This window comes from Myodes glareolus, chromosome 3, assembly GCF_982192425.1.
Source record: "Myodes glareolus chromosome 3, mMyoGla1.1, whole genome shotgun sequence".
NCBI classification, from domain to species: domain Eukaryota; kingdom Metazoa; phylum Chordata; class Mammalia; order Rodentia; family Cricetidae; genus Myodes; species Myodes glareolus.
Genome location: NC_142028.1, coordinates 86,632,537 through 86,651,105, shown reverse-complemented (window position 1 = coordinate 86,651,105; position 18,569 = coordinate 86,632,537). Strand labels below are relative to the sequence as shown.

General features: G+C 48.6%; 1 protein-coding gene across 1 annotated transcript in view; it reads left to right on the top strand.

Annotated features, from left to right (window-relative positions):
• Positions 1-18,569, top strand: part of Plpp3 (phospholipid phosphatase 3) — a 77,423-nt gene that overhangs the window by 33,795 nt on the left and 25,059 nt on the right. Inside the window, exons 2-4 of the mRNA XM_048453240.3 lie at positions 3,714-3,871; positions 17,690-17,970; positions 18,369-18,426. Coding sequence (XP_048309197.1) covers positions 3,714-3,871; positions 17,690-17,970; positions 18,369-18,426 — 497 coding nt within the window. The remainder of the gene's footprint in view (positions 1-3,713; positions 3,872-17,689; positions 17,971-18,368; positions 18,427-18,569) is intronic.

Below are 18,569 nucleotides of genomic sequence, written 5' to 3'. Positions count from 1 at the left end.
TTGCATTGCATCTTCCTTGGGTGCACATTGCATGGTCCCTGGGGCCCAGAAATTTTTTCTACTCATTCAAGCAAGGGTCAGCTCAAGTCTCCATCCCCTGTAAGCTCCCTCTAGGGCCCCAGTAGAGGAGTTTTGTTCTCCTCAGTGCCTTGCTACGCAAGCATCAGTCTTTGCATTGGCCATGTTTGACACTCTTGGGTTAGTGCTTTGTTGCTGTTTTTTTGAGACACATTGTCTCTGTGTAGCTCTGGCTGTCCTGGAACTCACGCTGTAGACCAGACTGGCCTCAAACTCAGAGATCCACCTGCCTCTGCCTCCTGAGTGCTGGGATTAAAGGTGTGCGCCACCGCTGCCACCGCTGCCACCGCTGCCAGGCCCTTGGTTTGTGACTTCTCAACAACCACAGGAACTTCTCTAGGGCTGAAGCTATGTCAAGCATCTCACCCTAGGATGCTGTGAAGTTGTTTGTTTGAAGCTAAATAAAGACAATAGAAGGCAATAAAAGTGCCGGCAGTGACGGGAACAGACACCCTGCTTTGGAAAGGACCCCTGCTTCCCTTCCTCTGTTGCTCTCCTGAAGCAAAGCCCCGTCTTCTGTCTTGAGAACTAGCTGTCCAGTTGGGGGAGTGTTCGTTCAGCTTCCATCAGCTCTTTCTGGAGGGAAGTCAAGGTTTGACTGGCATCACCCTCAGTAAATATCACAAGTTTGTAAAGGAGATAGAAAAGGCCTTTGGGCTTTCTAAATGATATCTCCACGCCTTTCAAGAAAATAAACAGAAACTATTGAGATGCAACCTCTTGTCTGTTTGCAGTCATCACCCGTATAATCAGAAGCGGAAACCCTCCCCAAGCCACAAGCAAAGAAAGCATCTAGAGTGTTGTTCCCAGCCAGAGAGGGCAAAGGAACAAACCAGATGGTTTTTCTTTCCGAGCCATCTCCTTGGGCCCCTCTCGCCTCCTGCTGACATTGATCAAGTGTCTTCAGTGTGTCTTAGACCCTGTGTTATGACTGCCCATGTGTTGCTTTGGATTTCTTTCAGCCAAGGTCTCTCTCTCTCTCTCTCTCTTTCTCTGTGTGTGTGTGTGTGTGTGTGTGTGTGTGTGTTCCCTGACTGGACTGGAAACTCCCTGAGGGCAGTGTCTGGGTGGATTTGTATTTCCGCACAGAACAAATACAGTTAAAAAGTCAGTAAAAACCTGCTGAGTGAATGGCTGAACGCACCAGTTTATCTCACCATCCCAGGAAAACTGAATTTAGGCTTTAATCTTCTCATTGAGCAGATGAGAAAGGGAATTCTTGAAGACATGAAATGACCTGCTCAAGTCGAACAACAACCCCGAGATCATTAGCTTAGCTCTGTCCTAACTCCAGAGTTCTTTTATGCATGCCTTATTGTCCTCAGAAACATGGTTTGCAGGCCGATCACATGAAACTATTGGATCTGGATGCTGGAGGTCTAAGAGTGAGCCCTAAATGTCAGGCATCGGCAGTCTCTTCCTATCCTGAGGCCTTTTCTTAGCTCCTAAGCACCTCAGAGGCCGCAGCTCAGCTAAGCATCTATCTCATCACCGCAATGTGCAGAGCTCTGAAAGTATGCTATAATATCAGTTTCTGGCCTCCTAGACCCTCTTCAGAGCCAACTTGGTCCCATTTCAAAATCTGTAGGCCGGGGAGTAAAGAAGGCTGAGCCCGTGTGCTATCCCTCCCAGGCCCCCAACCCCAGACCGTCAGCCGACTTCTGTGACTACGACACCAACGTGTTTATCCACTGCCTCCCCACCCCCTTACTCCAGGGCAGCGAGAGTTTCTAAAGTTAATGGTTATTGCCTTTCAGGGCCCCTCTGTGTTTACTTTGAGAAGGTCAGGCCCGATACTGCAGTATGTTGCTTGTGCTTCTTTTCAAAGCGCCAGTATGAATTTGATAAAGTAAATTGTTGTTCTAGCAGGAAGCAGTTAGGGGGTCACAAAATAAATAGCCGTAGAATTCAAATAAATCCAAAGAATAAAACCAAATAAATCCATGTGTGTCTGCACTGCGATACATAAATACACTCTTTGGAAAGCCGGTGTTTTTTATCGCTGCTGGTCCGGACCAGAGTAATTGAAAAATTGTGGAGTTCGTGGTACTTTTTTTTCAGAGGCGGTCTGGGAGTTTGAGTAACATGACATGAATTGAATTTTTAAAAAAAAAAAAAAATGAAAAGGGAATTTTATCTTTTAAAGAATTGCTTATCTTGGGATTTTTCTCCCCACTAATGAATTTCACATTTGAATGAAAGCAATTTGCTGAGTTAAATTAGGGATTTAGGCTCTTGGAGGGGTAGGCTTCAAGCCCTACAGGAGCTAAAGATTCGGAGTCTCTTGTTTTCCCCCTAGAAGAAAGGAAGGGTAGTGCCGAAATGATGCCCTAAAGTGACCTCTGGGTTACTCTGCTGTTCTGGGTATTAACCGGATAAAGTCCTTGACAGTTGTTCGCCTGGGGAACGACGTGAGCCAGACCCTGTACCTGTTTCCTTGGTGTCCAGAGGCAGACTGGAAGAGCTGGAGGCTGAAGGAGAGAGGTTCTGGGCCTAGGCTTTCCTTGGATGAGGCTAAAGATTTTGGGTTACTCATGCCATGGCCAACCATTAGTGGTGCCTTAGCAAGGCACTAGCATGCTCATGGGGAGAGCCTTCCAAGTCTTCCCACCAGCCAGGAGTAATGGCACTCACCATTAATCTCAGCACTCGGGAGGCAGGTGGATCTCTGTGAGTTCTAGGACAGCCAGAGCTACATAATGAGACCCTGTCTCAAAACAATAACAACAACAAAAAGAAGTGAACGAGTGAATGCGTGCAGGAGGCCTTGTGGGCCAGACATCCTCATAGGAGGTGACTGTCGTATTACTGCGAGACTTACTATGGTGGACATTTGCTTTATGCTTCTGGGCTTTGAGGAATTTCTGGGCCGGTGGTAAAATCTATGGACGTGACTTTTGAGAGACTGGAACTAAGTGGCCACCCGATAACCAGTCACCTTTAAGAATGACCTGGTACTTCCTGTGCCCCGGGGGGGGGGGGGGGCTGCTATCTGGGATATCTCAGTGGAAGGGTTGAACTCTAGTCTACCTCTCTGAACAGTGGGGGGAAAGACTTGGAAATGGTGACTGCTGAGCCAGACCCTTTGCCCCAGGTTCTATGTACAGGAAAGGACGGCCCGTGACACACGTTTACTGGGAGGTGACTGAGCTGAGGATGCCGGACATGGCTAGGGTATGGTGACTCTAGGATTCAGCTCCAAGTTCTCTGACACTGTGTGGAACATGCATGGCCTTTAGATGAACTTCTCGGGGTAGAGGTGGTTAGGGCCCAGGAGACATTGCCCTGGACACATAACCGAACACAGCAGTCTTGGGTTGTGTTACTCCTTAAAACCCTGGCTTTAACTTTTAACAGGGTGTGGAAGGCTCCTTTCTCAGCTCCTCCACTACCCCTCTTTGAGCACTCAAGGGACAAAAAGGAGAAGGAGGCCATTTTCCCTGGGGGTGATGAATGGGGAGACAGGGATACAAGTCGTGAAAGCTTCTCAGAGGCCGCAGACTCCCACAGATGTAGGAATTGCTGTAGCATTTCTGCCTGACATTTGGGGTAGTCTCTGCCATAGGATGCTTCCCTTCGGCCCCTTGCACTGACTTCTCTTTTCTCTCCCCTTCCCCTCCTGTGTGCTCTCCCAGCGGCTCTGCCCTTCCTCATCATCGAGACGAGCACCATTAAGCCTTACCGCCGCGGCTTTTACTGCAACGACGAGAGCATCAAGTACCCCCTGAAAGTCAGCGAGACCATCAACGACGCCGTGCTCTGTGCCGTGGGGATCGTCATTGCCATCCTGGCGGTAAGTATCCTGCCTCACCCTCCTGATCTGACTGCCTCCTGTGTCACAATGCAGCCCATCTGAGCCCTTGGAGGCTGCAACCAGCCCAAAGAGACTTCCACCCAAGAAAACTTCCTCCCATGTTGTTTTGCCTTGGGCAGCTAATGCTCTTTCTAAATACAAACGTTTACGGGGAGATAAGCATGTAAGCATTTAGAAACACCTTCTAAAGTAACGTTTGCTATCCTCACGATGATCTCGTGGAGTTTAAATATCGTTTTTTTTTTTTTTTTTTCTTTAATGTCCATAGAGTAAGACTTAGTTAATAAGTGGCAGAGTTGAGATCGGATCTGAGACATCTCTTCCACTCTGAGCCACTGTGTTAGGAGGCTGAGTCCCATTGTCAGCGAGCCAAGGTGTTTTCTGTGCTCTGGCCTCCCCCTTTGCTGAGCTGCAGTGGTGGTGCTGATGCAGATTGCCAGCCTACTGATTAGTTTTCTTACCCTGCGGCTATGGTGGGGAGATAAATAAACCTTGGAATTCAGAGCACCTGATCCAGACCCCACCCTGGACCAGCAAGCCTGAGTCTTCGAAACTGAGGACAAGCGTACCTCTTCACAGTGTGACAATAAACTAAAAAAGACTGCCGCGAGCATCTTCGAGTTTTTACCGCTGTGGCAACACCATGGCCAAAAGCAACTTGGGGTGTAAAGGGTGTATTTCCGTTTAGATTTCCGGGTAGCAGTCCACCACTGGGGGACGTCAGGGCAGGAACTGGAGCTGGAAACTGAAGCAGGGGCCATGGAGGAGTGCTGCTTGTTGACTTGCTCTTCGTGGCTTGCCCAGCTTGCTTTCTTATAGCACCCAGGACCCACAGCCCAGGGGTGGTACTGCCCGCAATGGCCCGGGCCCTCCCATTTCTATCACCAATCAGAGACGCCTCACAGGTGTGTTCACAGGCCAATCTGGTAGAAACATTCTCTCCGTAGAGATTTCCTTTTCCCAAATGACTTTAGCTGGTGTCAAGTTAACATAAAACTATCAGCACAGTGAGTATTAAAATACTTTGCAAACTCTTAATTGCTGAACAGGTTACTGGGGTGTCCATATAAAGTCCAGTCTGACATGGGCTTCCCTTAAAAGACATAGCCCTCATGAATGGTGCTGCCGAAATGCGTCACACAGGGGCTGTGACAAGGTCCAGGAATCTTTGGAGCAGTGCTTGCTTGTGGGCATTTGGGTGTGGTCCATCTAGGCCCTACCTTCTTTTACTGTGTCCATTTGAGACAGGAGAAGGGGAGGATCATCCTTTGAAAGCCACTGTTACTCGATTTGTGAGGTTTACAACGTCTGTCTACCCCTCTAGCATTTTCTAAGTTTGTGCTCTGCCCTTGAACTCCTGCCACGTGGCCGAAAAGGAGAGGCAACGCAGCCACTAGGCCCATAAATCCTGTAGATCCTTGAACTGCTCTTCTGTGGAACGCAGCTTGGAGGTGGAACTTTGGCCTGCTATCCCCATTATGCAGATGGAAAATCTACAGAGGGCTTAGATAAAGGACATAGCCAGAAGCCTCTAGCTAGTAAAACCTGGGCTTTCAAGCCTAGGCCTGGATGATTTCAGAGCCCGCTTCCCAGCTTTCAGATATGCCTTTCAGGATGGCTAGCCTCTCCCGATGAACTGCACGCTTCAGGGGGTAGGTGGTTAGCTTAACTGGTCTGGCTTGTGACACATAAGCTGCTGATTGGCCCAAGTTTTTCTTGTGACTTGCCTACTCTGGAGCTTGGTTGTGAACCCCGAAACCCCCTCTTTGTTTTTTAATCAACAGTTTGAATTTGAGCAATGGCAGTGTGTGTGGGGGCGGGGGAGGGGGGACTTGTAGAATTCTTTCCAATCTTTAAAAGAAAAACAGCCCACTTGGCAGCCATAGTAGCTTGGGAAGGTCCATTAAAGGATCTCGGTCCCAAAGCTGAGACATGAAAGGTTCTATTTACTATTGCTCCCAATTGATGGTTGTGGGAATGAGTTCTCCGGGAAGAATGGCTTTTCCTGAAAGGGGCATTTGTTGTGGAAGGCAGATAATTGTAGAGTATGCCTTGCTGAGGGTTGAACAGGTGTTCTTGATAGACAGGGGATTGGCTAATTGACTACTTTAAGAGAGCACATTATAATCTCGGAGTCTTGTGATAAGAACAGGTCCGGGACAGGTACGTCATGTCACGTGCTGTTCAGACGCTCTCCCAGGTGTTCTTCCCAGCGTGTGCTGGGGGCTGCTCTCAGGCACACAGGAGAAAGCAAATTAGACCCCTTTCCTAATGGGAATCTGATGTTCACAGTTCCTCAAGAGGATTGCTATTTAATTCAGACACCGTGGCCCTACAGACACCTCATACAGTGTGCTAGATGAAGTGTCCACAGTCTTGTACATGGGGGCAGCCCCTGGTCTCTCTCAGGCCCCAGGATGGGCAAAGGAAGTGTGAAAGTGGCTTCTCCAGAGGCTGTTCTCTCTTTGCTATCTTTCTTTTCCCAAACAGAAGCCCTGGTCAGCAGGTCTTCTCCCGCGGCATGCCTCCTGCTCGGGTTCCAACATTCCTAATTCCTCTTCACACCTATTCCCAGGTGCTTCGTGTTCCTGTCCCTTTACCATTGTCACCTTGTTGTTTTCACTGAAATGGACCCAGGTACCCAGGGTTCCTTGCCACACTCTTGTGCCGGACCCTTCGTTATAGGCTAAGCAGTGATGGTGATAAAATAGGTTTCAATCAAGCCATGGTATAGTTCAGAGAAACACCAGGCAAGGCACACAGCACACAGCAGCGCCGGTGAGATGGCCCAGTGGGAAGAGGCCTTGCTGTGCAAATGAATTCGATTTCTGGGGCCCACCTAAAGTGGGGAAGAGAGAATCAACCCCCGGAAGTTTTCCTCTGGTTTGACCTCCCCATGGTCAGTGTGGCACAGGTGCCAGCCCCCTATGCCAAGAGTAAAAACTTTTAAAAAATAGCTAGAAAAAGAAATACATACCAATAACCGGTATGCTGGTCAAGAGCTACTGTGTACCAGAGAAATATGGAGACTGTGTTGATAAAGTTGACCCTCGAAGAGTCACCAAGAGCTAAATAATGGTATGTGCTCTGGTTCATACCTGAGGTCTTCTGCTGTGGGGCATGTTGCAAGTTAACTGAGCTTGATGAGCCTCGGTAGAGTCGTATGTTGAGTGGAAAGAGTGTGTAAGTACACGTGTTTTGCTAAAGTTTTGAAATGAGATCAGCACACACACACACACACACAGAGAGAGAGAGAGAGAGAGAGAGAGAGAGAGAGTAATTTAATGCCAGACACAATGAAGTTTACTCAATGAATGTTAGCTGCCTTCGTTGCAAATGAAGATACAATGTCAAAATATGGTGATGCAATGTAGCCCAGACAGTGTATGTCTAATTAAAATGGAGTCTGGAAAAGAATTCCCCACTTTTGACCAGGGGTCTGCCGCTCTTTTTCATGTCATTAGTTAGATCTGAGGTCTCTTGCCTATCATCCCTCTTTGCAATGCAACTTCTACCTCCTGCTCTCGCTGCCAATGCGTTTCAGCTAGAGGCGCACATGAGACGTGTGCTCCTATGGCCTGTAGAGGTCTACTGGCCTGCTTGCTTGCCATCATGCCAAGAGTGCTCCTGGAGAAAAGTTCAGCAAAGACCTCAGAGGCAGATGAATCACTTGCTTTGGTGTGCTCAGTCCTGGAAAAGCTATACAAGCTACAGACAGCAGCAAACAGCGGGGTCTGCTTCCCACTCTCCCAGCTTGACTATCCGTGAGCCTGGCTGCCTTCACCCAGAATCGACTTCTGACCAGAGAGCCTGAGAGATGGTCAGGCAAGGGAGCAGGTTGCAGAACTGGAAATCTAATCAGCCTGCTATGGACTGCCCTGGACCTGCTCAATGTCGGGTTTGTTCCAAACAGCCAGAGGAACCTTGACTGATTCGGATGCCCTTGATCCAGTTAGCCCAGTCACCACAACAAAGGCCTGGAGTGGTGCTGGAGGAGATTGGGGTGGCTTTCAGATGCAAATCATCAGAAGTTATAGAGAAAGCAGACACCTTTCGGAGCAGAACCCATGGAAAAAAATCGTCATTTTGACCTCTTCTGATGTGTATCAGATTCTAGAACTATAGCATAAGAATTCCTTCCAAGTGCTCACAGCAGTAGCCCCTACCCTGCCTTGAAACGCCTTAATGACTCTAGCAGCAGCCAGGCTGGGAGCAGCCCATAGTAAAATCCCACGTCCTGTGTAGCCTTCCGTCAGCGGGGCCTTGTGCTTACCCGTCAAGACTATTATGGTACAAGGTCTTAACATGGCCCCCAAATGGTCATTGTCCTGTTCAATAAACACAGGCTCAGTGCTTGCCGTGATCAGACCCCAAGATGGGCTCATGTAGATTCTTTAGCTCTAGGAAATGATGTGTGGGTATGTCATAGGTCAGTTTTCCTCCCTGCTGGCCATAACCATGGTGTGCTACTTCCCCTCAGAGACCCAGCTGTGCAAAAATATTTCTAACTTAAAAACAACAACAAAACAAACCCCAAGAAAACATCTCAGACTTTGGCACTTTCTGTCTTAGGTTTGTGTCCCATTGTGTCCCGACTTCTGTTCTTCCGTGTTTTCTTTTGTGCAACCAGTGAGCAAGCCACTGGACCTCTCTGAGTGACATTTCACTTTTCTGTGAAAGCGGGCTGACCGGTCATTAACTCCCTGGCCTGATTTTGGCCTTCAAATCAAGTGCTCTTCTGTGTGTGATCAGTGAGATCCATGTAGTCTTGCATAGTTCGGGGAGCAGCACACTTTTCCATGCACACTCTTTATTGGCCCCTGGTAGTCATCCTGGGAGAAGGAATGCCAAGAACTGGGGCTCGAGGATAGTCAGACCAATAACTGGCAAGGTCGGAGCAACGGTCTTGATCCTGCAGAGTTGAGGCTTTTTAAGTCATGACACCTCTGTTGTCCTCGCCAGCCTGCCTCCTTTCCCCAGCTCTTTCTCAGGCCTCTGATGTACCAGGTGTGGGACACAGGTGGCGAGGTGCACACTCTTTCATGGCAAGCCAACAAGTGCCCCATCTCCAACAAGCCAACAGTACAGTTAATACTCATTGCCTTGTCCTGGGATCCTGTCTAGGTTTAGTCCCTCCTGCTGGATGACAGGTTCCTGTGAGACAGAGGCCAGGTCTTCTCCTCTGGTGAAACATGATAGTCACTGGATAAATACCAAGAAGGCATCTTCAGGGAGCATTCCTTGGATACCTCCTCCCCCACCTTCCCAACATCCCAGATAACTCTGGGCCTACCTCTGGCCCTGTAGTTGGGGTGGTGACCTCTCGTGTCTGCTTCCAAGATTGTGTCCTGTGAGCTGCACAGGGTGGAGACCATCCAATGTGATCTACTACTGTTTGAAAATGCAGGCGATGGTGCTTTATGTAAGTGCATAAAAATCACCAAGGATGCTTTCAGTCGTGGGCAGAAAAATCAAAAGCATTGGGCCTGAGATACCAGAGGATCCTGTTTGTTTCCCAGAACCTTAAATACGCTCTGTGTGGAACATGGGGGCATGCTCGGTGCCACGTGCAAATTTCTTACTGAAGAGACAAGAAGAAGAGCCCCAGGGCTTGTTTATTCAGGATCGGACTTCAGTTGGCCCACATCTGGACTTCATTAGATCCCCCGCCCCCAGCCCCATCTCCCTTTATCTGCATGAGTTCTGCCAAGAAAACAAGGTTCCCCAACATTGCTCCTCATTAAAGGTTAGTTGAGTTTTCAACTGGAAAAAAAAAGGTGAAGCCGTGCTGCTGGCCCAGCGGTGAGTTAGTGGGACACCCAGTCCCCCAGTTTACAATCCACTCCATCTGTGCAATTACCCGGACCACCAACAGAGAGAGGTCACATTAATTCTTAAGCTATGCTGTCCCCTGATCAGATGGCTGCAGAGACCCTCTTATCCCCGGGGGCTTGTGGGAGGGGGCATCTATTTATGATTTAACAGACATCGGCATTGCCCAGTTCTGTTTATTCCAGCACCCGTGCTCACTGCGAGGCCTGGAAAGAAGTGAGGCCCCCAGCGGCTCCTGTCTAGTTACATACGACCCTTAGCGTTCACGACTGTTTGCAAACAGTATCTAATACGAAGGTGACAGTTGTCTCTGTCTTAAGACACAGTGCAGGGATCGAATCTGTGGGAGTCAGAGCGTAGTGGGATAGTCAGATCCTTGTATGAGCTATCTGAGGGACTAAAAACTAATTTGCCTTATCGTAAATGCTCATCAGCAGCTGTATGAGGTAGGTGCTCTTTCCCCATTTTATGAGTGAGCGAGGACACTGAAGCCTACAAAGGAAAGTGGGTCCTTCCATCCAAAGCTACTATGCTGGACAAAAGTGAAGGCCAGAATTAAAAATCAGGTCTGACTTGCTTAAAGCTCAAGTATTCTAATGAACAGTCTTTGGTGGTTGTTGTTTGGATTTTTGTTTGGTTTTTAATCTACCATACATTTGGTGCAATGTAGAGTGTTCTTTGTCTTTCCTTAGTCAGCTATAAAAGCTTTTAATTCTTGATCTTGGAGAGCTACATGTATGGAGACAAAACATCCAGGCCGCTAGGCGAGTAACCGCTGGCGAGAGCATGCAGCGGTGATTTGTGGGAAATGATTTGAGCAGAGGAGACAAGCTAAATACATGGCCCAAGACTCAGCCCCCAGTATAGGAGAAGAGGGAGAGGAAGAGGACTATGATGTCTGCAACCTACTGTGTGTAGGTAGACGCTCAGTGGGTCTTTCCCTCATACCACACAGCCCTGGTAGTAGACACCCACCCATCAGCTGATGGAGAAGATGTAGTTTTGCCATTGTAACATGTGGTCAAAAGGGCATGCAAGGCAGGTGTGAGGCCAGCTGTGCTGTTAAAGCATCAAGGAGGGAAACAAATTAGGGGGGAAAAAACAAGGTCGCAGGCCCTAGGGACGGGAGTGCTTTAAGGACAATACGCGTCAAAATTTTCTTTTACTTGGCACTAAGAGATAAACAGAAAATTTTGTTATTCTCTCCTGCTTTGAGGTCACCAAGTGTAGGTTGGTGTGCAGTGTGAAGGACCCTTGAATCCAGGGGATTAGAACTTTGGGCTCTTTTCACACGCACGCCGACTTGATCATCAGTTGTAATGAGCACGTGTCCTATCTAATTATCAGAAACCACTCAAGCTGCTGATACCAGCACCACCCTCACGTGGATAAGGAGCCAGGTTTAGCGCATCTAGTGACTCCAGGTGCAGAGGTGGAAAAGCCCGACCGTGGTGCCAAGACTCGCTGGCACTTGAGCGGTACTTTGGAGGGGAAGGGTGGGATTTTCATCAGAGACCTTGACTTGCAGGGAGAAGGGGATTTCTGTAACAATGGAGGCGATTTTGCAACTCCAGTGCCCTTGCAGGAACTGCAGAGCAGACCTGTTTGGCTGGAGAAACGGGGCCAAGGGTGCTGGCGGAGTTCAGGTAGACAAAGAATGGAGCGAGATTGTCGAGGTCTCTGACTCTCAGGAATTTTCACTCCAGTTAATTGATAGAAATTGATGAGACTATTGTTTCAAGTTAGCTTGGTCAGTTTTCTAACCACGGTCAGAATGAAGCCTGAACCGCCATGGTGGCAATTCAAGGGGAACAGGAGAGAAAAGTTGATGTGAGGGACCTTGTAATGGCAGGGCAAATAGAAGCCCATGGCAGTGGAATAAGGAGAAGAGAGAGGTCTTAAGAATCTGGGTCTTTGCAGTTAGGTTTAGGGACACATGGACCAGAAATCCAGGGATGAGGGAAGCAGTTTGGTGGTGAAGGGCAGGGCTGGGTTTAATCTTGAGCTTGTTTAGTTTGACCGACTGGTATCACGTCCACTTGGGTGAGTTGGCAGAAGGCTGGAACAGGATTGATGGGGAGCCTTTGCCCTGTAGGAGACCATCTTCCCAGAGCCACGGAAGCAGCTGAAGTCGCAGCCGAGGGCTGGGGCCACAACTCACCGAAGACTCGAGTTTATGTGGAAACATTGGAAACGAGGGCATAGCTTAGGAACAGGAAGAAACACACAGTGCTACGATGTTACACACAGACAAGGGGTGTGCGTGTGGGAGTGTGCATCACTCTACAGAGAGCTGCCAGCCAACTCTCCCGTGGGCTGGCAGAGGATCTCTTCAAGGAGGCCTTTGGATGCAAGATCCTGCCATTTTGGGAAAACAATGGCACTTGAAGCTGTGTTCTTCATGGCCTGTGGGGACATGGTAGCCATGCTGACTGCAGCCATATGGTCTTCTGAGGTCTTTTCTGGCCTCTTTGTCATCCATGTCTTAGACGTCAGACATACCCATAGAGCCCAGAATCACCACTGGTGGCCTTCGAAATGCCTGTGTCCTCACTGTCTTTCCCAGCCAGCATGCCCCTGTACTGCCGATGGGCTGAAGATAGTGGGAATTTTCCAGTCACTTACTTATACTTTAGTAAAGGCTTGGCAGTTTCCTTTAGTAGATGGAACATTTGGCTTCCGGGGAAGTACAGCTTCGTTCCTGCTCCATCTTGAGAGGCAGAACCCAAGTTTATTATATTTTTTCCTTTGCCTCGAGACTGAGAAAGAACTGAGAAAAATGATTCTCCATCATCAAATGTTGGTTGAGTGAATCTTTAATGGGCACAAAGAAATTTGTTAACCCATAAACATGAGCTGTAGGGGTTGGAGTAGGGCAAAACAACCAACTCGGGCTGGTGGCTAACAAGGACTTAAACGTATGAGCTTATACTATAAGAGTAGAGGATCTTACTGTATGCTTCTGTCTTTGGGACATAAGGACCAGCTAGCTACCTGCTGGGGCTTTTTAAAGAAACGGCTTCCTTGGCACCATCAGGAAGAACACAGGAGTGAGAGGGAGGAGGCCAGGTGTCAGGGATGGGGCTGCCAAGCTGTGCCCCTTTTTCATTCAGGGTGACTCACTGGCCTCCCTGGCCTTCACCACTTTCTCTTAGAAAGCATTGGTAGTCACACTGTGACCTGCGGGGTGCCGTTAGAGGCAGACAACAGGGCAGAGGGAAGAGAGCTTTGTGAGCTGTAAAATGCTGTGTAAATATTATTAAAGCTGAACAGAATATAGATAGGGACGTTAGCCCTTCAGAGTCAACGGGGGAAGGGTTCTCAGTCTCTAGAAGAAGAATTGTTAGGACATAATGTGTAAAAATATTACTTTGCGGGGGGTAATTTATAAATAGAGTGGAGTGTTTAAAATAACACAGAGTGGCTGAGTGGGGGGTTGAGGGGGTCCTTCTGCAGTGAGTTTCTTTTCTTCTGCTTTGTTGCCTGGAAAGATCAAAACCAACATCACCACACACACGTTTCCTGCCTCTCCCCTGGCAAGTTATGCTCCTTACATCCAGTCTGAAATGTTGTTTTCCAAAGAACTCTTGGAAATGATATTCTTAAATAGTGCTTTGAATTTTTTTTAAAAATTATTGTATTGCCCAACCCTTCCTAATCATGGAAGAAGGAGGAGGAGAGAAAGGAGAAGGAGAGGAAGAGGAAGAAGAAGAAGAACTCAAACGAAAATGAAGCTTTGGAGGTGCCAAGCATGTGGCATACCACCTGTTGAATCCCCTGCCAGTCTCACGGGGTGGATGTTAATGCTGTTTTCTGTAAGGAGACACCTAAGCCCAGATAGGTGAAGTCATCTGGCTGGAAAGTAATAGATGGGATCACACTGAGTCTTACTGGCTCCCAGTTTGTTCTCCATACCATACCCTGGCCTTCCCACTATGGCTGGCCTAATGTCCCTCTCCCTTTCCTCTCCAGAAATCTGAAAAGATGTGGGTGTCTGGGCTCTTGTTCACCACAGAAGGCAGGAAGAGGCTCTCTCTTACCGTTGGGGACAACTTCCCAAGCACTGTCTTGCTGGCCAGGACCAGTCCCTTTCTGTCCCCTCGTAGTTTAATTGCCCTGCTTTCCTCTGTATGAGTTTCCAGACTCCGGGCCAAGGACCTTAAAAGGCAGGTAGGGGAGAGCACTCTGCCGGGCTGGCAGCCCGCCATCAACCCCAGATTTGCTGCTAGCCGCTTCAGAAAGAGATCAACATGGAAGGAAGGCGGTTTTTTTTTCTCCAAAGTGAAATTTACATATCAGAACCTTGCTGACTGAGGCAGAAATGAGGGCCTGGGGGTGGGGACCAAGCCTTTGGAGGGGAGGGGGGTGCTCATTTTATGGCCCAGGAATGAAAACATTGTGAATAATGAATAAAGTCCGAAAGCAGTAAATCTGGGGCTCCAGAGGAGGTGAGTAACGTGTCAGGGAACGGTTTAAGTCCTCGCCTCTCCTGCAGAGGTGCAGCCCGAGTTTCATTAAATAGCTTTTAAAGGTTAGGATTACAAGAAGCTGAGTCCCCCTGGTTCATAATGATGATTTATGACCGTGTTGTCGACTCCTCGACCCTTCTGTACGAGGGGATGGAGAAAATACATAATTTGCTGCTCATTAACTGTGCAATCTGTCAGGGCGGCTCCAGGAGCCATGTGGTCCCGGAGCCTTGTGTCTGCTAAGTGGCTTCAGCCTGGCTGTCCTGGGGACACACGATGTCTTCTCCACCACAGAAAATGGTTTTGATAACAATAGAACTAACAAGCTAATCTCTGAGCTGCCCACACAGTATCTTTGAACTGAGAGGCCATGGGCTTTCCTCCTCTGTCACTTACCAGCACCCATCCTTCAGAGTCCCAGAATCCCCATCTGTATAGCCAACCGGCTTGCCTTCTGGGTAGGGTGTGCGCCAAATGAAACAATAGTTTAAAGGAACTGAGAAATGGCTGCTGGAACCAACACTGTCAGGCGTGTGAGGTAGCATACGGTCTATTATTTTCCCCTCTTGATCTCCCCTCACTGCCAGGATCTTCACTCGTAGCTCTCTGAGATGGCCCCACTATAGGGATTTTAAAATGTTGAGAGGTAGGGGCTGAAGACAGTCCTGGAGCTGGAATGGAAGCCTTTTTCCTGAAAGTGTCCTGAACAGGAGCGACTCTTACCTAAAACTAACCAGTTAGTCCTGTAAACGATGCTTAACCCACATATGTGTTCCTTCTTACCATGGAATGGTGCTTGAGCCAGGATTTCCTTGTCTAAGTCAGTGGCCTGGTCCTGGAAACGCGGAGCAATCCAAAGGCAGGCGTTGTGCCCAGGGCCTTGGTTCTGCACCTTGCTTGTAGGTGTGTTTCACAAGTAACCTTCTACTGTTGTCTCTCACCTGTTGCCTCTGCTTGGTTAGGAAGCTAATTTGAAAGCTAGCACCGCAGAGAGGAGGGCGGATGGCATTACTCTCCTGAAGTTCCAAACCCAGATTCCCTCGGCAGGCAAGGGCTCCAGCCATGGCTCAGTGTCCCTCCCTCGCTCAGTGTCCGTCCCCCTCCAGGTAAACACACCTGCGTGTGATTTGCGAGTAAAGAATCAGAAGTCAGACAGCGAGGCTGTGGTCACAGACATCTGGAACCTGTCAGCCTGTGAGATTCCGTAGGGTAGAAGCCTGAACAGGTTGGAAAAGGGAATTAGATCAGGAGCGGTAGGAAAAAACGTTGGGCGGAGGGGGAGCGCGTCTGGGTCCAATCTTTGGACGCAAGTTAATTTGGGCTCTGGTCTCGCCGGTGTAGAATGGCTGCTTTCACCTGTGACTTGCCATACCGCTCCGGCTTTAATCCCTGTGGCATGTTATCAGAGGGACACTGATTGGCAAGGAGCAGGGGACATTTCCAGTTGTGCAGCTCTGGGGATTGACTCTTCTTCTGCCCCCTGACATCTTGTCTGTTCCTCCAGTGACCGTTTCTGAGCACCTCTGGGGAGTTAAATATTAGTTACTTCTGCTTCCTCGGGGAATAGCTAGGCAAGTGTGCTGACTGGGCCAGCCTGGAACCATCCCTCCCCGGGAGAATCATCCTCGGTGTGCTCTGGGAAAAGTGTCGCACTCACGGAGACAGTGCATTTGTCACCCAGGGCTCTTGTGTCAGCATTGTTCCCGCTCCTGCACCTGCATGTCCCCGGACCCAGCTGGTGTGTCTGTTCTCGACACCCTCCTTCCTATACTTGGAGGCCTTTGAGGACCTGGATTAAACTCAGCCCATGATGCCTTACCCCACCATAAAGGAATAACGGAACCTCTGCCAAGGAGTGCCCCGGATGTGCCCGTCTATTGCTTCCCTTGTGGTTGTGAGCGTATCAGCTCTCTGAGAGGGCAAGTGCGGTTCATCCTCCTCAATGGGAGGAAGTGTGAAAGGGAATTTTGTGGTGAGTGATGAGCTGACCGTCACCGTCCCTGGCCTGGGCTTGCAACCAGGAAGTGGCCACAGCTGTGCTGTGGAGTTAAGCGCTGCGGGCTGCACGGTTGTTCATCACCCAAGGCAGTTTGGTCCAGTGACGAAGAAACACCATCCACGTGTGCATTGCCAAAGGCAGTTTGGCCAAATGACAGAGAGACACCGTCCACAGTCACCTTATAGTGACAGCTGGCCCGTGCTTAGGGGAAGGAGTACAATTGTGAAAGAACGTGTGCGCTGGCCTCTCTTCGGCTTTCAAAATCTAAGGAGACAGTAAACGCCTGACTGAGGAATTCGGACACCTAAACGCACCGTGTTGAATGTTGACTTACTTTCATTTCAATGTTATTTTTGCTTTTGCTTGTTTCTGAGGCAGAGTCTCCCTGTGGAGCCCAGGCTGGCCTTGATCGTCCCAGTGCTGGCATTGTAGGTGTATGCCACTGTGCCCAGGTTAAACCGGTGGTTTTGCTGTTGTTGTTCTCATAATACTATATGTTTAAGAAGTAAAATAGGGCTAGAGATGCCACTCAGTCCTGGGTTCAGTTCTCAGTATAGAAAATTAAATGGCTAACTGTTAAATAATGAAAGTAAATTAAGTCTCTCTTCCCATGACACAGCACATTCCCCGCCAGTGCTGTCTCATATACACCAGCGACTCCTCATAGGCCGGCAACCTCCTTCTATGGGGAAGCAAGTGAAGCTTGAGAGGTTTAGACCTGAAGTGCGTGGGGAAGGGGGCAGAGCCTGGATTCACTCAGGAGCTGATTGCTGTATTCACTGTGGACTGTGGAAACGCCCACTAACGCTAGCACCAGGGCCAAACTAGTATTAATAATGCTTCCCACATCCCAGCACCCTAAGATTTGCTCACATGGTCCCTGACACGTAACCACTCTTTTTTTGTAGGTTTGTTTTCGAGACAGGGTTTCTCTGTGTAACAGTCCTGCCTGTCCTGGAACTAGCTCTTTTAGACCAGGCTGGCCTTGAACTCACAAAGATGTGCCGGCCTCTGCCTCCTAGTGCTGGCTTTAAAGGTGTGCACCACCACCACCCAGTATGTAGCCACTCTAAACTGTGCCTTTGAGTCTTTATTCTCTTTTGTTTTTTATAGTTGAGTCTTTTTTGATGTGCATATATATATGTGTGTGTGTGTGTGTGTGTATATATATATATATATATACATATATATGTACACACATTAGTCTCAAACACACATGTTTATACATATATTTATACTTGGTGGGTTTTATTATTGTTACAGAGATACTGTAACAATGTAAGAATCTTTTTAAAGAAGGAAATAACAGCCATGTCATTCCCACTTTGGTTGATCCTCTTGTGTTTATTTAAATATACATATTTAAGTAGGACATTAAGATTCTGTACCTTATAGTTAAATACTGACTATATTCTCCTATTGTCACCAACTGTGGTCTGCAAGGTCACTTTACGGATGTCTCAGCTCTCCCTAACTTCCTTATTGGTTTCCTTTCAGATCATCACAGGGGAATTCTACCGGATCTATTACCTCAAGGAGAAGTCCCGATCCACCATTCAGAACCCTTATGTGGCCGCTCTGTATAAGCAAGTGGGCTGCTTCCTCTTTGGCTGTGCCATTAGCCAGTCCTTCACAGACATCGCCAAAGTGTCCATCGGGCGCCTGCGGCCTCACTTCCTGAGCGTCTGTAACCCCGATTTCAGCCAGATCAACTGCTCCGAGGGCTACATTCAGAACTACAGGTGCAGAGGAGAAGACAGCAAAGTACAGGAGGCCAGGTAGGAGGCCACCGCCACACAGACACAGCAAGGGCCCTTCTTGACACAGGGTCCTCTAGAGAGCGTCTACTGAACACCCCAGGGGCCGGGCTCTGGTTTAGATGAGGGAGAAAGCGTGGTACCTACTCTGGAAGAACTCGTAGCCTAATGCTTGAGACAGATGTGTAAATACATCATTGTGATACAGCACTGGTAAATCCCTTCATTCATTTATTCCTTCTCTTGCTTATTTATGCATGCCTGCTAAGTTCCAGGCATGTTTCCAAAGCACTACCAAGGATGCAGAAATGAACAAGATTGTGTCTGCTGTCAAGGTCAGAGGCTAGGAAGGGAAGACAGGAGAGCGGACATTGGGGATATGACTATAGTCCTTTCATGGCCCCTTCTTGTTCTTGCAGGAAGTCCTTCTTCTCGGGCCACGCCTCCTTCTCCATGTTTACCATGCTGTATCTGGTGGTAAGTTTCTAACAGGGGCAGACCCAACCGTAGCTTGCCGCCTTGGCATCCCTGAGGACATAGTTTGTGTGAAATCCTTGGAAAAAAAGACCCGGGCACGTTAAATCTCATTGGAGCACAACACTGCACAACGTAGCAGAAAG